Genomic DNA, 25,737 nt, shown 5'->3' on the forward strand with positions numbered 1-25,737 from the left:
TTCTACAAGGGTAAAGGCAATCTGGAAAGCATAATGCTCTATGTTTGAGACAGTACTTCAGTGGTGTGGCCTCAGGTACTCATTTAGACTAGGTGGATGTAGTTCAAAGTACTGAGACACCTGGCTGCCATACAAACACGTGTGACAGTTAGAATAGTGGCTGCTTTGTACATGTGAGCGACTTCTTGTCGCAGCAATTTCTTACGAACAGTCACTTCGACAAGGGTAAAGGCAATCTGGAAAGCATAATGCCTTATGTTTGAGACAGTACTTCAGTGATGTGGCCTCAGGTACTCATTTAGACTGGGTGGATGTAGTTCAAAGTACTGAGACACCTGGCTGCCGTACAAACACGTGTGACAGTCAGAATAGTGGCTGCTTTGTACATGTGAGCGACTTCTCTTCGCAGCAATTTCTTACGAACAATCACTTCTACAAGGGTAAAGGCAATCTGGAAAGCATAATGCCTTATGTATGAGACAGTACTTCAGTGATGGGGCCTCAGGTACTTATTTAGACTGGGTGGATGTAGTTCAAAGTACTGAGACACCTGGCTGCCGTACAAACACGTGTGACAGTTAGTCAGAATAGTGGCTGCTTTGTACATGTGAGCGACTTCTTGTCGCAGCAATTTCTGATTTTTTTTTAAACCCAGAAACGCAAATTCACTGATGACCTTCCCGAATCCGCATTCAACAGCCTGGCGAACACGACTCATGCTAGTGTTGAATTCCAACTGCGTTGTCGTCAGCGAAGAGCCGCCATAGCGCTTCATTAAGAGTGGCTTCAGTGGGTACGCAGGATCGCCGTATATGACGAACTGGTGGGGACCCACCACCTTTTCCAGTTTCGCATAAAGGCCACTGCTCTGGAGTATCCCTGCAACAACAACAACAACAGAAAAGGAATTCAATTGACTAACAAAATGAGACAACATCGGTCATGTTAAAATTAGTACTTTAAGTAAACATTTGCCTCACCAACTATTTCCTGAAGGGGTCAAGAAAGCTATGTAATAGCAAGTGTGAACATATGCGGAAAACTATTTCAAACATATCAAAGTGAAAAGGGAGGAGAACAAGGCTCAGGTTGGCACCAAAGCAATTTTTGCCTATACTTACCTTCCTGAACATATATTTATGAAAGAGACAAGCCATTCCAGGTACCTGACTGTCTCTTAAAAATATCAATGCAAAGTTCTTTCACACAAGACATAGGGCAACCTACCTGCATCATGCCGCCTTCCAGGATAAGGGCCGTCAAGTTGGCACACAGTGCCATTGGGACACATCACCGACTGGTACTTGAGCATGTGCATCCGCTTATGGCCCGAAAAATAATCGCGTTGGTTCCTTTTGGGTCGGCATATGGGGCGTGCCGTGCCGTCGATAAATGACCAGCAGTTTGTCACCGCTGCACCACGGTTCCGGATGGCCTGCAAGACAAAATTAAATGTGATCAAACCTCAGGCTGTAGTTAAGCGTAAAATGGTATCTGCTCTTTCAATAACCTTTCTTACATAGAACCCTCTGTCGTAGATTATATCGCCCATAATGTATACGTACTTAAGTGAAATCTTGTAGCTTGAAATACACAACCTGCACTGATCACTTGTAATGTAGTCTACATGGCTATGTTATGCGAAACTTGCTGAGGTGATGTGCCATTCGGCCTAAACTGAAGAAACTAAGATTTCTGTGTCAAAATAATTTTTCGGACAGTATGTTGATTGCGTGTGACAGATATAACTGCTTTATAGATGTCTTATGTGCGAATATGAGTAGTTCCAGTAATCGCAATGCTCCCGCTTGTTATGGCTATTGTCTTCTGTATTTTATACCGGCACATGTCGACGGCTTGTGAATTTCTAACTTTCTTATTCCCATCTACCACTGGAACTTTAGTCCTCAATAAAACAGAAAAGCTGAAATAACAGTGAATACAAGGCACAGTACCATACAGGGACAACAAAAAATGACGTTGTGTAAACAGACAGCAAAAACATCTGTTCTTTTTTCTGTTCAGTACCAGCACGAGGCTGGAAAAAAAATAAACAGTCAACTTACATTTGCAAACTCTCCAAGGGTGGCAGGACACAGCCAGTCATGGTTGTTGCAGTCTTCAAGCAGATGACGAAACTCGTTTACGATGTAGAAAATAACTTCAGACGCCACACTCGACATCACTGATGAATGCCTGCCGAATATAGTTTCGAGATCACACCACCTGTTTGGGTAGGCAAGGCGTCGAAGCGTAATACACAACGCCTCTCGACCGGGCACAGTCACATTTTGAGCACTCTTCACGGTCTCCGGCAGTTTAAGAGCACGAAACAAGTTATTTAAATCTTTCTCAAATCTAACTTCCTGCCTGAACAGTGAGGGCTCTATGTTGTCAATGTCGAGCAGCCCGCGCTGCGACCGATAGCAAAGCAACTCCGACGTTCTCTCGTGCCTGAAGTGGTACTCCAAGTCGTCCAACGAACCATTCAGAAGCTCTCGCTGCGTTTTTGTCATCAACAGGTCATCTATTTCATTCCAGGACAACGTTGACAGCAGGTAAGGCTTGCACAACACACTTCCAGACATTGCTGAAACAATGATCGGCACGCATCAATGCACAACACCATGACAACACTGGCTTGGCTGAAATACTCATCTTGGATTGAATTTGCTGCCGCAGTGTTCGTACTTCCCGATAGATGGAGCTACGTGGTCCCTCTTGTCGCGCGTCACGTACGTGTAGCTAAAAGCGTTTCAGAGAGCGTGCACGTAAAGTACGTAGGATTTTCACGTTTGCGTACGTGAAGTCTCTACGTACGTGTAACTAAAACTGTCTACTGTCTGGTGACGACGTAGTGAGGACGGTGGCATGACGACAGTCGGATGACGAATTTAGAATTACGACAATGGAACGAGTACGAAGGCATCACGACGATGGTATGACAACGAATACATGACGACGATTTTATTATGACGAGGCAATGATGGTGATGGCATGACAATGGTATGAGGCACAATGGGATGAGGACGAGTGTATGACGACAATGACAACTGCAAGATGAAGACCGTATGGCGACAATGGCGCGACGATGACGGCATGACGAGAGTCGAATGGCAAAGCTGCAGTGATGATGATGATGGAACGACGCCTCACGGCGAAGGTATGACAACAAATGCATGGCGACTGCTTGACGACGACGGTATGATGATATTAGGAAAGAAAGCTGGAATGACGGAGACGCAATGACCACGACGGAATCGCGACCACGAGCCCATACCTAGCGGCCCAAACGGCTTGGGCCACTGGGCAGGCGTAAGAAGATAGATAGATGGACACGACGACGACTCAGAAAGTATTTTCTCCTATTTTGACTAGCGAAAATAAGCTACATATACGTAATTACAAATATACGTACCATTCTACGTACATTGCGCTATTTTCCCACAAAGTCCCCACACCTGTTTGAAGTTTGAAGTTTATTGCAATTTTGACAATACAAGATTGTCATGGCGCCGGAGCAAAAGGTGAGACTATACACGCCTGACTAGGCCCCTGGCGCCACGAGCACAGCAGACAACAGTGCAAAAAATATATACATATATACACATAATACACACATATACATACTTATATATAGGAATGATACAATTATACATACAAGAAATCATCGCAACACAATAAGTATAAATAATGAAAATGAAGAAATAAAGTGCGTACAGAAAGATACAGGAAGGCCAAAAGGCCACATGGAAACAAAGTCTTGCAACTCATGAAATTGTATATCAGTCGAAAAAACAGGAAATAAATTACAAAAAACAGATGTTATTTGTTGGAAAAATACAGTTTTGATTTCTTTCTGAATATTGAAATGGTTGAGGAATCTTGCATGATATCAAATAAAGCATGCTCATCATTAAGTAAATTAGGAATCTGCCACTGTAAAAGCTGATTGCCGTAGTTTGTTCTAGTTTTTACCTTAATAACGTTCCTAGCTCTTCAGGTGTAGTTAGTTGTGGTATTAGTATATATAGAAAAAAAGTTCTCACGATTACTTATGAATTCTAAAAAAGCTTTTTCGGGTAACTTTTGTTTATATAGACTAGCGACACTCAAAATACTGTCCTGGTGAAAGTACTCAGAGGTATGTTCGTACATCGATAGGTTATTAATAATACGAACACACTTCTTCTGCATTCGGAATAGAGTTTCCAAGTTAGCCTTAGAAGTGACGCCCCAGATAAGTAGACAATAGTGGAGTCTAGAATGGATAGTAGAAAAGTATAACTGACGTTTAAGTTTTAAAGGTAACAGCGTGCGATGCTTATTGAGCATACCAATCAATTGTGCTATGCTACGTTTAATATAACTTACCTGATGGGTCCACCGTAGATTTTCATGGAAGAGTACACCCAAGAACTTGTACTGGGAAACCCTTTCAAGTGGTTGCGATTGAAATATTAAAGAAGATGCGAGCTTAACTGGTTTGTTAATAGGAGTAAAAAGAATATACCTTGTTTTTTTAACATTTAGGCTCAACTGATTAGCCGATAGCCACACTGAAAGGGAATTTAACCAGTTGTTAATAAGAGGAATTAGAGTAGAGATGTTATCAGAGAAGAAAAAAAACGTTTGTATCGTCGGCATATAATACAATATCGGGTGTTCCTGGTATTGCCACGATATCATTGATATAAAGAAGGAAAATTGTAGGACCTATAATAGAACCCTGCGGGACGCCGTACCTAATGTCTGCTAAATCTGATTTTATGCTGTTGATTTCCACAAATTGGGAGCGGTGTGATAGATAGCTACGCAGTAAGTCTAAAGCAATGCCTCTAATTCCATAAAAGGGTAATTTAGAAAAAAGTATGTCATCTTTAATTGAATCATATGCTTTATTAAAGTCTAAAAATAAGCCTATTGTGTATTGTTGGTTTTCTATATTGGTAACAATTTTATCACGTATTTCAAGTAACGCAGATTCAGTGGATTTACCCCTTTGAAAGCCATACTGATTCGGGGATATAAGGTTATGCTTTTGCATGTGTCCAGCTATTCTAGAATTTAAGGCTTTTTCAATAATTTTGTAAAAAACTGGAAGTATTGATATCGGCCGGTAATTAGTGATGCAATCAGTTGCGCCACCTTTATGCAAGACGACGATCCTAGCAATTTTCATGTTATCCGGAAATGTGCCTGTAGAAAACACAATATTTGTTATGTCACAAAGAACACTGCATAATAAATCCGCCACTACTTTAATTGGTGCTATTCTAATACCGTCATAACCACAAGATGAGCTGTTCTTTAAATTGCTAATAATGTGTGCTATTTCTGTAGGTGTAACAGGACGAAGATACATAGTATTTTGCAAACTGGTGTTAATATTGTCCTTAAAGTTGTTGCTAACTTCTGAGTCAAAGGAGCCAAAGCACAAGAACTGCTGATTGAATACTTCCGCGAGGGATTTGCCACTTAGCACTCTACCACCGTACGTAAGTTCCTGGGGAATGCTATTTTTTGTGTGCCGTAATAGGTCCTTTAGAGTTCGCCAAGTTTTCTTAGGATCATAAAGAATGTTTGGACCATTTGTCCCATCGCAGCACTAAATTTGAGAGGCCCCTGTCGTCAGTCAGCGACGCACGTGGCCTCCTCGAACGCTCATTGTGATGCAAGTCTTCACGGCCTTTCGCGAAACCACAACACCATCACCTCACACTTCTCGAAGCGAGACCCCTTTCCCCATATGTGGGCTGCATTTCTTTGTTGATTTCGATGTGCATACGCCCATTGCTCCATAAAAAACGAATCAAACTTCGTTACTCGCACACCATGGAAGTGTGAAGCAAACAGCTGACGTCAACATCTGAGAGCAGCGCCGTGCCGCGGAGCTGCGGGCACATAAGGCCGGGCTGGTCCACGAAAGGTCCACCGTTGGGAATGAATGTGTCCACTTCGCATTTACACACCTAATTTGGCAAAAAAGAGGCAAATATCTTCTAATTCGCTCTCCTAGATTGATAGATAGATAGATAGATAGACAGATAGATAGATAGATAGATAGATAGATAGATAGATAGATAGATAGATAGATAGATAGATAGATAGATAGATAGATAGATAGATAGATAGATAGATAGATAGATAGATAGATAGATAGATAGACAGACAGACAGACAGACAGACAGACAGACAGACAGACAGACAGATAGATAGATAGATAGATAGATAGATAGATAGATAGATAGATAGATAGATAGATAGATAGATAGATAGATAGATAGATAGATAGATAGATAGATAGATAGATAGATAGATAGATAGATAGATAGATAGATAGATAGATAGATAGATAGCAGGGGCGTAGCCAGGGGGGGGCTTATGGGGCTTCAGCCCCCCCCGAAATTTTTTCGTGCTGTCATGCGCCACCGACCAAAACAACACCCGGCGCCGGAAATCATGCTCGATTTCGTCTAGAATATCCTTTATTCACGCTCAAAAAGACATTTTAGCGCAAACATTGCGAAATCAGGCTGGATTTCGCGGAAACGCCCATGAGTCGGGAGTCGCATATCGTAACGCAAGGAGCCCCACCGAGCACAAAATTTCAAGGGCGTTTTGATGGCGAGCGGGCTCGTCTCGGCATCTCGCGGAGGACGCGGAATCTACGGAGCGCTTGGATTTCAATTCTGAAACTTTGTGGGTATGAAGTATTCTCATAACATTTTGATGCGAAACGTGCATTGACATTTCCATAGTCGTGCTTTAGATTTTCAATTCCAGAACTTTGTGGGTTTAATGCTGTTGCAAACATTTGACGCCAAAGCTGCATCGACTTTTCTAAAGTCGTACATCGGGCCATACAACGAGACAAGCCAAATCAACATACTATCAGACAAGTTGACAAAGCACGCAGCGAGGTCTGATGAGACAAAGCGTTGTGGTGGTTAACTTGTGCCGTCAGGTCAGAGAAAAAAAAATATGAACATTTTTTTTTTCACCTGCGCCAAAGCATCCATGTCAAGACCCTATAAAGCCACCATTTAACTAAGTTATTATTTATTTTTCTACCTAGACTTTTATTCGCGAGGATACATTGAGCCTGTTTCTCATTTTTCGTTCTTTTTTTTTTTTGTTCTCGCAACCCGCGGGCTCAGTCTTGTGTGCGCAAGGGAGAAAAGCGGGGAGGAAGCGCGCCGCCTTCCGTCGCACGCGATACATTTTGGGAGTGGAGGGAGGGGGGTGGGTGCTGTGATCTGTGAATCTGTGGTTGCGCAACCTGTTTATTTGCCTTGTTTGATGCATTATATATAGTGACTTTTTCTTAGGTACGTAGATTTATTGGAGACTTATACGTATTTTTAAACATCTTGTTGCGAGGTTTTGTGTATATGCGCAGTGAACTTTGTTTCCAGTGACAATTTTTTGCCCTGTATCAAGCTGTATCTTCACATTTGTATATTCCATGGTATCTTCGCATTTCTAATGTAGGAAGGCGAGTCAAATGAAAGTGAGACAACCCGCACCGCGCACTAATGGTTCGGTTCATTATTTTCGAGGCATGCGCGTAGCAAATACGCATCTCATTTACAAGTGACATGCAGAGGTGAGGTTAAATGTTCTTTAATGCTCTCATAGACTGGGTTGAACATGGTTGCGTGACATAATGGACACTTCAAAAGTTGAACAGCTTGGTGTCGTGAGGTTTTTGACAAATGAAGATGTTTCCCAAAAAGAAATTATTCGCCGTATGGCTGCCGTATGCATTGAACATTGCGTTTCATTGGCCACTGTGAAGCGGTGTAGCAAACTGTTCAAAGAAGGACATGACAGTTACAAAGACGATCCATGGCCGGGCCAAAGCCACCGTGGAATCACCCCTAACACAATTGAAAAGGCCGTGATTGCTCAGAGGCTATGGTGTTGGGCTGCTGAGCAAGAGGTCGCGGGATCGAATCTCGGTCACGGCGGCTGCATTTCGATGAAGGCGAAATGCGAAAACACCCGTGTACTTAGATTTAGGTGCACGTCAAAGAACCCCAGATGAGGGCGACGACCTTTTGTCTGCAATTGTGAACGGGGATGACTCGTGGTGCCGCTACTACTAGCCTGAAACACTACGGCAAAGCTTACAGTGGAAACATTTGAATTCACCACTCCCAAGGAAAACAAAGGCCGTCATTTCTGCCGGAAAAGTGTTGACTTCTTTTTAGATCGTTAGGGGCCATTATTGATCGAATTTTCTAAATCTGGAGAGATTCTAAATCGTTTCAGATATTGTGAAAGGTCGGATCGGCTGCGTGTCGCAATCAAGAACAAACGACGTGGAAATTTTAGCATTGGGGACATCTTGCTTCACGACATTGCCCGTTCCCACGTCGCTGATGTGGTTAATACAAAACTGGCAAAGTTCAAGTGGGAAACGCTGCAACATCCCTCATGCAGCCCAGACCTGTTGCCTTGCTTCTTCCACATTTGGTAAAATTTGAAAAAAACTGCTCAAGGGGCCAGATTCGTGTCGGAAGATAACGTATATTCATTTACAGATTTTTGAGGCAGCAACCCAAGGAGTTTTATGAGACGGGAATTACGCGACTCGTTAGTAGGACAAGTGTCTAAACTCATGGTGACTACTTTTAAATAAAGTACCCCGTTTGTCATATATTCGCATTGGCTCACTTTCATTTGACTCGCCCTCGTATATTTTGCAGAACTCCTGCTTTTTATATGTGCTCTCTGTTGCGACTATAATTTCGGAGCAATTACTCGCAATGCGCAAGCGGTGACAGCTGCTCCTGCGGAATACATTCTAACAAAGGACAGTGTCATTGAGATTTTCCCCAGGCCTTTGCATATGTACGAAAATGTAAGCACGGTTGTTGAATGACAGATATATGGCTATATATATATATGTATATATATATATATATACATATATATATATATATATATATATATATATATATATATATATATATATATATATATATATATATATATATATAGATCCCCCGCGACTAATTCTCTAAGGAGGAGGCCCAGCTGCAAAGTCAGCCCCCCCCGAACGAAATTTCTGGCTACGCCACTGATAGATAGATAGATAGATAGATAGATAGATAGATAGATAGATAGATAGATAGATAGATAGATAGATAGATAGATAGATAGATAGATAGATAGATAGATAGATAGATAGATAGATAGATAGATAGATAGATAGATAGATAGATTCAAAGCGCCTGAAGTAGACAGCGACTACATGGCGTCGGAAGTGACATGGTGGTGAAGCCTGCTCATCATGAATTCCACCAGTGGTGCTCAGCCGCCGACGGACGTCCTAGAACCCCTTCAGCCATCATGGAAAGAATCTAGCGTCACCTCAGGAACCACATTGGGATTCACTTCCCTAATTTTGTGAAGATATTCTTCTACCCTAAATTTAACGTATTTTAACAATTGAAGAAACATGAGAAAGGACCATGATGTTTTGCTAGAAATGTACCCTTATTAAAATCGTTTGCCACCCGCATCGGTACGGTGGTTTTGTCATGATCACGCTAGCGCCCACCGGGTCCCATTTAACATTTTCTCCACTGCCTGTAAATAAAATCTAAATGTTGTTCGTTGTGCGTGAGTAGCACAATGGCAGTTGAGCCTTTCAAATGATGCGAATGAGCGGCCAGCTGTGCGACTGTCCACTCGAGGCACTCCGCATGTACCCGCGAGCTTCTTTCAGGCTCGGAAAAACACTTTTATATAGCATGTATTGAGCAACGGAAGAATGTATCGGTAGTTTGTCATGTTGAAATACTGTTTTATGATCGACACTATTCATCTGACTAATATTTCGTAAGTTGAATAATTAATCTAATCTAATTAATCTAAAAATCTAAGGATCTCCACGCGACGGCAAACATTACCTTGGTTCTGCCCAGCTATGTGGCAGTTGCACATTTTAACGCGAAAGCGTCAAGGAGCCCGTGTCGCAGACAATCCGGCGCCAGCGCAGGCGTCCCGCGCCAGCGCTGGATGTCGTTTAGCCATTAAGAATTTCGATTGAAATTCCGAACCACACATACCCAACCAATCCTATACTACCAAAGTTGCTCATACATTGCCTTTGTTCTTTAGAAAATTATTCCTCGGAATTGTGAGAACGAGAGCCCACTAACAAACGTAGTGGAAAGCACACCGACAGCGCATGACATTTATATTAGCTCTTCTCAGACTGAAATATTAAAAGTGCGAAACAATAAGAGAACAAACAAGGCGAGAGGCTGCATTTCTGCGGAGAAAGCTTGCTTTCGTACAATGCGTTCGCAACGAGTGTATACGTTACGGTCACATAAGCTATAATTGCCGGGAAGCATGAAAAATAGTAAAGGGTCTTTTGTATATATATATATATATATATATATATATATATATATATATATATATATATATATATATGTTCATGGCTTATGAGCACATGCTACACAACTACACCACCGTGCATATAAGCTATCACGCTTTTCATGCCCACGTGCAATCGCGTGCATCAGAATGGATCTAACTAATGGTTTCTTACGTTTGGACGATGGGTCCTGTACCGACAACGAGAGGAGCCTATAGCAGTCCTATCTAAATGGCCTCCGGACACCGAAACCACGACCGATTCCTCTCTTTCAGGGGACGTCCAAAGCTGGCCGCCTATTAAGGCCGGCTTTCCAAAGCCTGGTAGGTATACCACAGCGTTCCGTGCGGCTGGCTCAGTACTTTAGCAATTGGAAACAAGGAACGAAAAAAAAAGAGGGAAACTCTGGAGCGGATCGGCTGGCCGCCTACGTGCAGTGCAGTGCCGGCTTACGCCATGCATCCCAATTTCCTCCGAAATCTTGCGACCATTGCAGCAATGTGATGTCAGTGTCGTCAGCGAGGTCCATCCACGCACACCACCTTCCGGCTGTAATTGTATTCTCAGATAACGAGAACTGCACAGGGCAGTGTAAAAGCAGCACAGGTTGGGAAGTCATCAACGGGTGCGGAAAACGATTATCGCTTCGTGATGCCGCGAAAAAGAGCCCGGAGGAGAGCAAGTGAGCGAAATGACGACCGGGAAGAACAAAGCCGGGAGGGACGACAGGAGCCAGAAATTGAGCCATGAGGATAAGTGTGGCTCACGCGGCCCGGTGTAATTTGGGGTTGTCGCGGAGGAGTGACGTCTGTGATAGACCACCACACTGGACGAAAAAGTATTTAGTTGAAGTTGCAAAGGGCTGACAGGCCGATAACGATACGCAACATGCTCATGGAAATGAACTGGAAATGAACTGGAAATGTGGTATATTTATTCCCAATTTTTTTTTCTCACTTCATTAGAGCTCTATCTGCAGTGCAACGCTAGTTTTAAGCAATCCATCAGGGACACCTTTAATGAGCCCGTCCTTATATTGACAATGTGCTCCAATGAAAAAGCGCAAGATTTTTGGCAATTATGTTGCCGCTGATGGTGATGTTACTGATGCTTTTGCCCATGTTCGAGCTTTCCATCCATCGTATAGAGCGGTTTTTTTTTTTTTGCCTGCACACCGCGTTAATCGTATGAGTGGCTGAGTAAGTCAGGGGCGTCAAGCAACTTCAATGCTGACACGGGTTATTTACCGGCCCGAGTCTCACCGCGACGCGGGAAGGCACTCCACTTAAGGAGTTTTCCTGCTCTGCGACACTTTCATCACCTTTACTGCGTAAAGAAGCGCTCTTTGGAATGCTGTTAAGCGTGGCCTACTTCACCACTCTCGTAGTCAGCGCTCGCGAACATTTTATGGAGCTATGGCCAGTGATAGTCTGTCACACATGGATTTTCACATATTCAACAAGAATCTGATTAGGCGGCGTGTACTTTCAGCGACGTTGTGCCGAGGAGCAATGACGAATCGGGATTAGGTGCGACGATTTCAATAATACCAATGCTCAAACTCCTTCGCGAAAGGTGTAGATATTATAGGTGTAAAAAATTAAGATACTAGTTTGCCTTTCCCGCTGCGATGGTAGTAAAAGTAACTCTATGCACCATTGTTCACCCTTTCGCAAGCTTGATGTATCATATCATGCAGGATGAAGCGCGCTTTCACTGCATTGCAGAGAACCGAAGTGTGCATTGCCAGCTATCTCTTGTGAAAAGTATTAATGAAGAAAATTATGACACAATGATTCTAACAAAGCATTACATCGAACATCTGTTGTCTTTTGTTGAATACGTGGAGGTCTAGAAAAATGTGGCTGTTTACGTCGCAGTTTCCCGGGAAACAAGTATATGCGACAAAGTAAAAGGTGGGGTCGTACGTGGTAGCCTACAGAAGATCCTGCTTCTAAGTGAAGCCTAATACCCCTGTCGCACGGGCAAACTTAAGTGCACTTTGAGCGCATGCACTTTACCGCAAGTGTCATTCACAGGTTGCCACACGAGACCGCTTAGTGACATTTTCTGCAGAGCGCACTCTTCGGCGAGTGTGTTCGGCGAACTCACAGCAGCGGGGGAGTGTGTAGCTTCGTCAACACTAAGTAAAAAATAATATTGAAAGCAGAGCCAAGAGTATTATTTCTGAGGTTTTAAGGTAGTAATGTGTGCCAGATTGGAACAAAAGAACGGCATAAAATCCTGAGCCATTCCATTCTTTGAAGGCCGGTGGACGGCCAACGAAGCTGTTTAGCACACGAAACGGAGTTGACATAGAATTGTGAACAAATGTATGAAGTCATTCACTGACTTGATCGGTGGGTCATTATTTCTTAGTCGTGCCGTTAGTGACGTTGGCCTTGTGGTCCCTGTGGTACACAGTGATCGAATCGAGTAGAACGTTGGACACATTCTTAGCCAGAGCGAAATCTATGCACGACCAATCCAATCTAGAGTTTCCAGATCTTCAGAAGAAAAAGTAGCCCAAAACTTCCGAAATGTAGCAAAAAAGTCGCCAACTATGGCAAACGTTTTATTAGGTAGCCAAAAAAGTAGTCATAGTGCGAGAAGTTTTAAATGATCAATTTTTGGCACGAAATGGAAGAACAGGCGAAAAGATCTGTACTGCCTGCTTGACTGAGAGTAAACGAAAATAACAGAAGAAAACAAACCTTATCACATATGATTATCATAACTTGCCGTAATGACTAGGTGACATTACTGGGAAACTTACGCCTCGCAGTAGCGTGCTTTCTCATAGCCGAAGCGGTGTCGCCATTTCGCTACAATAAACACGCTGTACACCGTCCTTGCACCCCTATGACTTCTCTCCAAACGTTCCCGTGCAAACTGTATGACGTTATCACATGTTCTTCTCTCACTGTCATGCTGTCGGAAGAACATTTATGAAACTCACATAGACATTGGCACCTGTAATGTCATGGTGCCATGACGCGTTTTTTGTTGCAGTCGCTTCTGGCGCCAAGAAGCAGGATCTTCGAGATTCGCTTTTGAAGTAACTTGGGGTGGGACTATGACATCACCTATTGCATATGTTTAACGCAGCACGCAAAAGCTTAACCTTTAAGATTAGTTAATTCCTGTTACTCGGAAACAGCTGATGCATGCCACCAATAAAGAAACTCAATCGGCCTCTTCAGTTATCCGTCCCTGACAGTGCCGCAGTGCCCGAAGCGGCGATTTTACCAATCAGCATTCCGTACGAAGCGTCTCGCGCAGCTGTGGACAGCGCAGGACGACAAGTCGAACAGGTCCACTGGGCATATGGCGGTTATGATAGGTTTTCAGCTCCTGGATTTGCTTCCGCCGCTTGCAAAACACAAAGGCATGGCCTTCGAGATCCCACTTGTGGGGTTGTTGCTTCAAGGGAGACGTTGCAAGGAGTGGCGATTTGGACGCTGCTTATACCAAGTACCACCGCCATACGTAGCCAGAAAGTAGCCAAGTCGCCAACCACGATTGGAGGTCGCCTGGGGCCTTTAAATTTTTTATTTTATTTATTTAGCAATACTGTAAGCCTTTTACAGCCTCATACAGGAGTGAGTCACAATCAAAACAACGAAACATTGTTGGTCAAAACAGAAGAAAGTAATGAAACACTCCAATTATTACAATTCAAAGATATAACACGGAAACAAAACGACAGACTGAAGCAATTAGTACAAGGCATATAATACAGGGAAGTGGTAAGAGCTACGAACAATTCAGATGTGGTGGGAAACGGCCAAAACACAGATGCGCAACACAACGTTGTTGCGAAGCAGTGCATAATCAGAAACAGACCTAATCATAAAAAAGTGCACGTATCTTGGTTGCAAATACTTCGATGGAGTCAACATGTGCAATTGGTTCCGGCAGACGGTTCCAGGCTTCAATTGCAGATGAAAAAAATGAATATTTAGATGTGTTGCAACGCGCAGAAAACTGTCTGATGCACCCACGGTGATTTGTTCTTTCCGAATGTTGGAAGGGTGGCCTAATGTACTTTGTTTTATCAATATTTATGTGCCGGTGATAAAGAAGGAAAAGAAACTTCAAGGCAGCGATACGCCATCCTGATATTAGAGTCGGGATATGTGCTTGTTCACGTAAAGCAGTGACGCTGTCGTACGGAAAGTATCTGGAATAAAGGAAACGGAGTGCCATGCGCTGTATTCTTTCAAGTTTATCAATGAGGTAAGACTGCTGCGGGGACCATACAATGCTGGCATACTCAAGTATTGGCTGAACGAGGGAGTTGTATGCAGTTAATTTGACATCGGACGGTGCTGTTGCCAATTTCCGACGTAAGAAATTGAGCTGCTTAAATGCCTTTGCACATGTGATGTCAATATGAGTGTCCCATTTGAGCGAGCTCGTAAATGTCACACACAAATATTTTACAGTATCTGATATTATTATAGCCGTGCCTCTTATGTTGTAAGTGAACATGTTAGGTACCTTTTTATGTGTAAAAGTGATGCATGCTGTTTTACTGATGTTGAACTTCATTCCCCACCTATCACACCAATTGGCAATGCTGTTTAGTGAGGTGTTTAGTTTAATTTGATCATCCACAGACCGAACAGTTGTGTAGACAACACAATCATCTGCAAAAAGACGTACGGTTACGTTAGGCTCAACACATGATGGGATGTCGTTGACATACACAAGAAAGAGCAATGGCCCCAGCACGGACCCCTGTGGCACAACAGAAAAGACTTCAAGGCTCTCTGACTCATTATTGTTTACTGACACATATTGTGATCTGAGTGCGAGGTAAGATGCTATCCCCGCAACAGTGTTAGATGCAATTCCAATAAGTTTAAGTTTTTCGATCAGTTCACAGTGAGGCACGCGATCGAAGGCTTTGGAGAAATCGACGAATATAGCGTCTCCTCCTTGTAATCCGGATATAATTATCTCTGCAAAGTCATGCGAAATTTCCAATAGCTGTGCCACTGTACAAAGGCCCCTCGTGAAGCCATGCTGTTTAGGGTATATCAGGTTATTGTTTTCCAAGTAACTAATAATGGATTTGTTAATAATGTGCTCCATTCATTTGCAACAACAGCTTGTTAAAGAAATTGGTCGGTATGTGTCTATGTGCAACCTATTGCCACCTTTGTGAATTGGGATTACTTTTGCGACGAGCCAGTCTGAAGGTAATGCAGCTGCTTGAAGAGACGCCGTAAAAATCCTGTGTAAGAACGGAGCCAGTTGGTCAGCAAATCTTTTTAGAAACGTATTGGAAATATTATCGGGGCCGGGCGTTTTCTTTGTGTCAATGTTCAAGAGCAGGTTCAGTATGCCTGGCTCAGCTACAATTATGGTTGTAAATGTAGCGAATTTGGAGAGAAGTTAGCAAATCTCGCAATATTGGACAGATAGCTCATGCTTAATGAAATACGCTACTCGGCAGCTTCTGGCTTGCTTGGTTTATTATTGAGCTCGAGCGTGGATTACTGGTATCTCGCGAAGCCAGAGAAAACTAGCCCTGAAGGTAAATAGAGATCGGCTGCCCCCGAGGAGCCGGCGGAGAGGAGGCACATGAGACACGTGACATTTCAACGGGACCTCCTACCGGCGAAAATAGACACGCGTGACGTATATCTGCTGCCCCAGGAGAGCAGACGGAAACTAGGCACGCACGTGCTTGAAACGACGACAAAGGCAAGGCGCTGAGTTTTTGCTCGCGTACATTAATTTTTCACGGCAGGCTAGCCATAAACAGCTTCGATGTAGAACTACTTTCGCTCTCGGGCTGTTTATGGACATGCCGGGTGATGGCTACGCAGTTTGGCAGAACGCGTCATTTGGACTGGTACTGATGAAGTGTGGTTGTCTTGTTTTGGCTCGTGATGTTCATCTTTTTATTGAGGTTGCAATTAATTACTTCACTTGTACTTAAATTGATTGCAAATGTTGTTTCTAACAGTAACAACGTCTTTTTGTGCACGCATATTTAAGTTAACAAATCTAGGATTTGCCTTCTCGCTCCCAATCACTCTCACCACTAATTTGAAAGAACACTAAGAACACCTTTCTTTCTCGTGTAGCAGCGCACCGCCAGAATGGCACTCAGCGCGCCGAAGTGCACTTGCTCAGAGTGCATTTTAGTTCACCTATGTGAGAGGGGTATAAGCAGTCTGGGGCTTTCAATAGCCTAAATATCAAAGAACCCGCTAAGCGAATGTAGTTTTGTATGCGTGTGTTTGCTTCTTAACCTGAAATATTTTTTTAGCCGCGCCGATAGTGGGCGAAATTGCGTTTCATTCCGGATTTTAATGTATGCGGATACCACGTGCAGTTAGAATCGGTGGACGCGAAGATTTGTTTTCATGTACATGCCGGTGTTCTGCCAAGTATATATGTTGAGGTTATGCATGTTACATTATTGTAGATATAGCATTAAGTTATGTAGATGCAATTTTTAAGTTCTGACGATGTTATGGTGGTTTTATGCTTGTGATGACATTTCATGTGTTGTAAATGAATTGTCGAGAATGAAATACGTACTCGTCATACCCCCTCCGGTTCAATAATGCCAACCAAAGCCAGCCGCTCCCTTGATGTACTCATAGACTTCGGATATATATGTATATATATATATATATATATATATATATATATATATATATATATATATATATATATATATATATATATATATATATATATATATATATATATATATATATATATATATGCAACGTCCACCATAAGAAGCCTTCGGTGAAGCTGCATGCTTTTGGATAACCGATCACTACCATTAGACCATATATCTGATCTATGGCCATCAAAAAAATTGCAACAGAATGCTACATGCGCAATAACACTGCTTATGGAGGAATCAGAAGTATCACATCGCCAATAAGTCTAATTACACTACCTTTCGTCTCGTTCTCATTCCTGTTCCGTAATCTCACATATATTGTGTTTCTTTGTGTTACCGCTGCTCTTGAGAGACCTCTTACTCTAGAGCGACCTCATTTGGAGGTGCACAGGAAATTTGATGCACTGTGAGCTACCAGAAACATTTGCTTTGCACGGGAACTTTATCAATTATGTCACTGTATTTTTTATTGTTATAACAACTAAAGGGACACACTAGACGCATTTCTGCCGTTGGCATCGCCGTAAGTTTCTGTATGAAGTCCAAGGGCGATAAAATGGTTGCCGCGAGCTGTGTGTGGGAGCAAAAGCGTGCAAGGCTGAGCCGGCGATCTCGCCTCAATCTCGCGCACATAAGGGAGCGAAGCAGGGAGTAAGTGCGCCGTCTTACGTCGCGCAAGGCTCCGGGAGCGGGGTAGGGAGCGGGCGCGTTCTAGGGCGGGCCAGGCATCGGCAAAGGAGACGTATTAACGTGCCAGCGTTAAGGAGCTGATCTCACAGAAAAGCCGGTGTCGGCGTCAGGGGCGTTGGCCGTGAGCGATAAATCCCAGAAGGCACTTCCAAAATAAAAACATCTTGCAAGATTGGCCGGTGGGAATCGAACCAGGGTCTCCGCAGTGTGTGACGGAGAAGCTACCATTCAGACACGAGTTCGATCGTTCAGAAATGGACAAAATCGCCTCTAGTGAATGCGGTGTTGCCTTAGAAACGTGCTGTTGAAAGCAGGCACGTACCCAGGATTTTTTTTCGGGGGGGGCCCACCACCTTCATCATCATCATCATCATCATCATCAGCCTGTTTTAAGTGCACTGCAGAACGAAGGCTTCTCCCTGCGATCTCCAATTACCCTTGTCCTGCGCCAACCGATTCCAACTAGCGCCCGCGAATTTCCTAATTTCATCGCTCCACCTAGTCTTTTGTCATCCTCGATTGCGTTTTCCTTCTCTTGGTACCCGTTCTGCAACCCTAATGGTCCAACGGTTATCTAAACAGCGCATTACATGACCTGCCCAGCTCCATTTTTTCCTCTTGATGTCAATTAGAATATCGTCTATACCCGTTTGATCTCTGATCCAAACAACTGTCTTTCTGTATCTTAATGTTATGCCTAGCAATCTTCGTTCCTTCGCTATTTGCGTGGTCCTTGCTCTCAAACATCTTTGTCAGTCTCCGACTCTCTGCCCCATATGTCAGCATTGGCAAAATGCACTGATTGCACATCTTACTTTTCAATGATAATGGCAAGCTTCCAGTCAGGAGCTGGCAATGTCTGCCGTATGCGATCCAACCCATTTTTATTCTTCTGTGAATTTCCTTCTCATAATCAGGGTTCCCTGTGATTAATTGACCTAGGTAAGCGTGCTCCTTCACAGTCTCCAGAGGCCCCACTGGTGATCCTGATCTCTTGTTCCTTTGCCCGGCTATTTATCATTATCTTTATCTTCTGCATATTAATATTCAACCACACTCTTACACTCTCTCTGTTAAGGTCGCCAATGATTTGTTGTAACTCGTCTGCATTGTTGTTGAATAGAACAATGTCATCGGCAAACCAAAGGTTGCTGAGATATTCGCCGTCGATCTTTACTCCTAAGCCTTCCCAGCTTAATAGGTTGAATTCTTCTAAGCAAGCAGTGAATAGCTTTGGAGAAATTGTGTCTCCCTGTCTGACCCGTTTCTCTATAGGTATCTCCCTGCTTTTCTTGTGTAGGATTAAGGTAGCTGTAGAAGCTGTGTAGATATTCTTACGCGAAAGACGAGTCAGTAAGACGAGAAACTATTTATAGGTTATATTTACAACAACGCTTCCAGCGCTGACCGGTTAGATTCACAGCGCGAGCCCAGTTCGTTCTTCCTCCTCTTTTCTGGAGTGATGGCACCCACGCGCCTCGTTCAAACAAATACCACACGCATGTAGCAATATTACTCCGCCAGTTAATCACAGAAGCAAACAAAATAATCGTCATGCGGCCTTATCAAAATGGCGTCGTGCTTGATAGCTCCGGATCGTCCGCTGTTCTTGAAGAGTTTTTCCATCGGCGGAACCAATGAGGTATGCAACAGACATGGACAAAGTGTACGGAGTCTGAGTATATTTCACTCTTCAAAAGTCTGCGGTACAGTTCTTTTCACTGCTGAGCCGGTTTACTCATGAAACTTCACTGCCAACTGAAGTGAAGCTTGACAATAAATAGTTGCAGCGAAGCAAGAATTTCAGTTCAATAAAGAATCAGGCTTTCGTCATTCCACTGTAATAGGCGAGGGAAAACGTGTAAAATTAAGCGCTAATAATTTTACTTTTTTGTGGTTACTTGGGTAACAGGAAAAGTTTGAAGTACGGATTATTTGCAGCCTCGTGGAGGAACAGTGGCTGGTTGTAATGAGGGCGTGGGCGAGGTTTCACTGTAGACTTAAGTTGTCGCCGACTATAGTAGCATTTTTTGTATTAGCTCTGGAAGAATTACAGCGAAATATATGTTTACGGAACAATCACAGTTCTTTTGGATTCCTCGTTTACTGCTCCAAGTGCGAAAACGACTCGTGTTGTTATTTGGGAAGTTGCGTACCGCTGTGTGGCCGCCAGTCCCATACAACCGCGTAGAGCGCAGGATACTGCGATTGTAGACGTACTGCGCCCACCGCGAAAGGTTAGAAAAACACCCACATAAGCACAATAGAGAAGTGGCTACGTGAGGCGGTTCGACCGATAACTGTAGAAGCGTCATTCAAAACACGGTTGTTCTCCGCTTCCGACGGCGTTTTCTCTACTTCTTATTTAAATAAAAAGATGTTGATCCATAAATATTTTATGAAGCAATGGTTATATTTGTTAGATTTGTTGTTAAATTCGCTTTTCCTTGCAGTTTGGTTGTTGCCTTGGCTCTCTCCCTTAGTAGATCGCTTGATTTCTCAAATCCTTGCGATTTTTGTTTCCAGTTGCCAATTTTGCACGAAAAGTGCTATACAATTAGGGAAAAACCAGACGAGGTAACGGGCAACAGTCATCTTGATTATGGGTTTGAGGGTTATTGCAGGTTTTCGTGATGGACGCTGTTTCACATTATTTTATTTCCCACCTTATCTAACCCATATCACGTGTATATGATTCCGGGTATCTGCCAGCGTCGCGACGAGCTGTCATTCAAGGAAATAATGAAGCAAAAGGAAAAGTTAAACGCAATTGGCGGTTTCTTCGCCCGCAACTCGTTCCACGAGAGTACAGACCAGATGACTAACAGCCGCATCCCTTTCCTGGTCCCAGGATGAGCCTAAACAAAGAAGGTTGAACTAACAAAAGCAACAGCTATGCGCGTGACAGTTGAATGGATGGTGACAAATGAACGCATCTCGAGTTAATCTCGCGGGCGCCGAATCTATGAGAAAACTGGCCTTCACATCCCAAGAGATGCTGATAACTACCGCCATCCAAAAGGAGTGAAAAAGGCAGCAGAATGCTGACCGATGAATAGCTGCCAAGTCTCAACATTGATCTGGCAGCGCTTTAGGAATGTGTGAGGAGTGATGGCGTGAGTGGGGGGGGGGGGTATGCCATCTGATTTCGGGGGGGGGCCCGGGCCCCCCCGGGCCCCCCCGGGCCCCCCCCTGGGTACGTGCCTGGTTGAAAGTTATACTGCGGTGTAGATCGGTAATTATGACCATGTAAATTACAGAAGTCGCAGTTTCACGAGTAGCGAAGTACGTTTCCGCTACATTTTTTCTGCGCTCTGCGCACACGCAGAGCCATCTTGCGGCAAACACAGAAGACCCCCTCCTCGCAATGTACGGCGTCGCCCCGACACGTGGCGCGCCACTCGCCCCATGATCCCGTCCGCCTTCATGGCGCGTCGCGGCCCGGCCCGTCGCGTGCCGATCGCGACGTTTGGCTCACGTAGATAGTTTGAGTAGGCGGTGCGAACGAGGGGCGATAACGCTATCGTTTTCCACTCTTGAAGGCGAAGCTTAAGCGTCCTTCAATTTATCTGCCACGCTATATGTTTTCGCGGCTTACTTAGCGTTGATGCGAGACGCAGCATGAAGCTCAAATCGTTCGCTGCTGCTTCCGCGCTTCCTTACTCCAGCGTTTTGACAGCGAGTTTCCGCGGTAATTGAGTGAGATGTGTTCATGTCTGCTTGTGCTCGCGCGACACGATTCTTGTTAATTAAGTTATGATGCCTATGTTTACGAGTTCACATGGTCGATAAAACTACTATCCTTAATTCGCATAGCTGTGCATTAGTTTGTTATTGGAATGGACGCTTCGCCTTTTGGGGGAAACGACGATTTCTTTTGTAATCGTTACTAACATTAGGATAATTTTTTCTCAAAGTTTTTTCAAGCTTCTTCAAAGGATTGCACCAACTAGCCCAGCAAGAGTGAGTGAGTAAAAGCTTTATTGAATATATCTAAATTAAGGCACTATGGTTGGGGGACCTATTCCAGGGACCCACTGGCCCGAGCGGCTCGCTGGGCTTGGTCCAGAAGAGCTAATTGGCTCTCTTGACCCTCCTCCGCAAGCCACGCCTCCGACTACCTATTCCTCTTTAGATGATGTTGGTGTAATATGGGGTTGTCTATGTGCGGAGGCCTTCTAGGGCCTCCGCACATAGCCCCATGTGATGTAATTTAGTGTGGGTGTGTCTGTGCCCAACGGCCACTCGTCACTGAATCTCATGGGGTGTATTCTGTGTAGGTGGTGCAGGTTGGGGTATATATTCGTCTGAATGCGATGCCAGTCCTTCTTCTGTTGGTTGTTTAAGTCGGAGTGAGGATGTCCAAAACGTCTCCGCTCCTTCCTTTGCAGTAGGAGGGTGTCAAGAGAATTCGATGGAAGGTCGTCGCTATGCTATGCCGTTGCTCAGACATTTAATCCTCGAGCAATATGGTTTGCCCTCACGTTTCCTACCAGTCCCTCGTGTGCCGGCCATCACATGATAGTGTGGTGCCCTTCTAGTTGATTGCCTCAAATTTTGAGCATTGATTGGGGTGGCGTTCCATTTAGAATCAGGCGGCAAGCCGCTTGTGAGTAGGATAAAATGACAGCTGAATAGGCTTTGCGCTCAGCGTCTTGAATAGCCAAGAGGATGGCTGCATCCTCTGCCACGCATGCCGAGGTGTTTTTGAAGGATGCTCTTATGTTATTCTTAGATATAGAGACTATGGTGAAGGTGTCTGAGCTGGTTTGACTGGCATCCGTATAATACACTCCCGGTCCCATGTCAAAACGTTTGTGAAGAGTCTTTTGTGAGACTCTTGCTCTGCGTCGTCCAGGATGGTACTTGAGGTGCATGGTTTGGGGAATTGGAGCCAACCCGATGTGCGATCGAGCATTGCCGTCTATCTGTGCTGTTTCCTCTCCGCAATACTGAAGTATCAGGGGAAAGCCTAACCTTTCCAATACATCACTGCCCTGAGTTGAAGAACGAAGTCGTTCTTTTTGAGCCTATAACATCGTAACTGTGTATTTGTCAAAAGTGTTGTGCTAGATCCAGTCCTCCGAATCTCTGTGCTAGCGCATTGGGGGATACCAAGGGCGGCTTCGAAGGCCTTTCTTATTAGTGTTTGCCTGTGTGATCTCTTGGTTTGTCAAGGCCTGATACGGAAGGGCGTATGTGATGCGGCTAATTACGAATGCGTAGAACCAAGCTGATGGTCATTCTCGCAGTTGGGCCGTTTCTGCTTCTTTCCACTCTCCGTATCATTCTGGCGACGTTTCCTGTAACCCCCTTTAGTTTTTGCAAGGTGTAGGATGTTCCAGCGTTTTGGTGTACCTACATCGCCAATATTCTGAGTGTCTCCACTTCACGAATTGGCGCCCCGTCAAGAATCAAAGTGATTGGTACTAAGTCTTTCTTTTTTGCGTATTTCGCGCGCACCCGAATAAATTACGATTTTTCTGGTGCGCGTGCCATGTCCGCCGCCCTCGCGTGTGCCATGACTGCGTCTACAGCCTTTTGAAGAGTTTCTTGCTTGTCCGCATATGACCCCTGGTGAGCCCATAACGTGATGTCATCGGCATATATCGCGCAGCCGAGATTCGGTTGTTTATCTACCTCCAGGACTAGCGTTCTCATCCACATATAAATAGCAGTGGAGAGTGTATAGCTCCCTGAGGTGTGCCTCTGTCAAGACAGTTGAAGGTGTCGGACCTAGTGGAGCCTAATCCCATTGTGGTCGCGCGGTCTCTGAGGAACGAAATCACCTAGTTACAAATTCGTGTTCCGCAGTTCACCGCTTCCAGTCCCTCCAGAATAGTGTGGTGGGAGATGCTGTCGAAGGCCTTTCGGATATCCAATGCCAGTCGAAAGTTATCGTCTGACCCTCTGTTGGGCTATAGGACCTGGTACATTAGTAGCAGAAAAACGTCCTGCCCCGACACGTGGGGTCGGAAACCGTACATGTTGGAGGGGAACATGTTGTGTAGCTCTATGTGGTTTGAGAGCCAGACCTGCACAACCTTTTCAAAGAGTTTCCCCACGCACGACGTTAGGGAAATGGGTCGAAAGTTGTCGATGTTACGAGGCTTACCCGGTTGCCCAGCAAGAAGCTTCTATATTAGGATCATTGTTTTGAGCACAGCTATATCGAATCAGAGGAGTAGCCGGCGCCATCTTACAGACACCAACATCTCCTAAAATACAGGAATAAACAAGTTACCTTCTTTACTATCTGAACGAAGTGAATGATGGTCACTGATTCACAGTCCATTTGGTTCACTGATTAAATTACACCTCCCACTTCATACGTCGGGAAATGTCTTTTAGCGTTGGAGTGAACAACAACACGCCAATTGAGACGTATAAAGCCAGCGCAGGCTGTAAGGAACGCCCTGCAGAGGTGCCGACATGCAACGTTTTCTCAGCCAGCCGCAGCTGCGAGCATGGCGAGCTTCCCCGAAGAGACCATGAAAACCTTTACCACCTGCCACGGTGGCTCGTTTTGTAGGGATGACGATGTGCCGCGTCAGCATCCCCTCGGCGCCGCTATGACTAAACGCGATCGGCGGACCAAACTATTCTGAGTGAAATTGCCAACGCCTTCACGGTTCGATTTAAGCAGGGGGAATTCCTGGAAGCAGATGCTTTGCGGTGCCTTCTCATGAGCCTTTGAAGACGCCAGACAATGGACAGCTGAGGCCGCCGCTGTACGAGGTCAGCTCGGGGATTAAGAGGCGCCAGCTTGGGTCAAGCACCGTGAGCATGAGAACCCACTCTCCTCGACGTGGTCAGTAAAACCTGTGTGGAAGTGTGTGTAACCCTCCCCCTAAAAGGCGGCTTGACTACGATGAGGTTGGACGCGACGAATCTGCGGTGAACTGCTGTTTTTCCCTCACCTAGGGATCTAGGGAAGACAGAGTGTTTATAAACAGCTCGAGAAGCAGTGTGCTTGGACCTTCGTCTTTCCGGCTCCGTCTGGGAGTCAGGCTAGACTGTCGAAATGTATCTCATGCTCTAATGTAAATAAGTACATAAATCCTGCACTCCTAGTTCTTGATGAGAGCAAGTTCCTCCCTACAACCACGTCCGAAGCGTGGGTGAGCTGGACGATGGCATGGGCCCGCTACCACATAGTTCATGCCCGACTACAAACCTTACAACTGGTTGCCAGTAGTGGGATCGGCTTACAACTCTTACAACTGGCGCCAGCGGTGGGATTGACCTCTTAAAACCCGTACGCCTATTTCTTCCCAAGTTCCTCTCTACGACGCCAACTCTCACAAGGCACGCAAAGTTTTCCGCTCCAAAGTGATCCACGCTATCGTCAGAACAGTTCTTCGTGCTTTTCGTCTCCTCACCACATCTGTGTGGAAGATCCCGTGCTAAATCTACTCGGTATGTCACCGGGGCCAAACCAGCAGAATGAAGCAAATAAGCAACTCCCGGCGATTGTAATGCAATCAGGATCGAGTCGTGTTATGAACCGACATAAAACCCTTGCCATGACTGATATTGTATGTTCAGAGCATTGTTTTTGACTGCACCAAGTCACTGCGTCACTCTACCGCCTCACTGCTTTTGATAAAGCCCGCAAAGCCGACCCATTTTTTATTATGCTGCTACGGGCACAATAAAGTGACGCCACATCGCATGATAAAGCGGTCTGTCCAGCCCCGGCTGCTGAAGAGATTCTGCACCCAATCGGGATCTACGCGAAGCTGCAATCGGAGTAAGCTAGCGGGAGAGGTAAGTGCGACGGCAGCTCCATTTTAAGCCACACGTGTGCCTAACACAGAGGTTGGAGAGAGAGCCGTGCTTCATGATGGCATATGGCGCGTGAGAGAAATTGAACCAATAATTAGACACCGGTTATTTCGGTCGGCATTGTCATTTAAAATGGAATGAAAGATAGAAATAGATATTTGTTTACAGAAAACCAGAGGGGTCCTGAAATGTAGATAGATGG

The 25,737-nt window shown here is 44.6% G+C and overlaps 1 protein-coding gene across 1 annotated transcript; it reads right to left on the reverse strand.

The window, feature by feature from the left end:
* Nucleotides 1-487: 487 nt before the first annotated feature.
* On the reverse strand, nt 488-2,588 carry LOC135909960 (uncharacterized). The gene is made up of 3 exons (XM_065441961.1): nt 2,067-2,588; nt 1,228-1,435; nt 488-879 (listed from the first exon to the last, which is right to left on the reverse strand). Exons 1-3 carry the CDS (start codon nt 2,586-2,588, stop codon nt 488-490), a joined length of 1,122 nt encoding a protein of 373 aa, XP_065298033.1.
* Nucleotides 2,589-25,737: the final 23,149 nt, after the last annotated feature.

This window comes from Dermacentor albipictus, chromosome 1, assembly GCF_038994185.2.
Source record: "Dermacentor albipictus isolate Rhodes 1998 colony chromosome 1, USDA_Dalb.pri_finalv2, whole genome shotgun sequence".
Lineage (NCBI taxonomy): Eukaryota > Metazoa > Arthropoda > Arachnida > Ixodida > Ixodidae > Dermacentor > Dermacentor albipictus.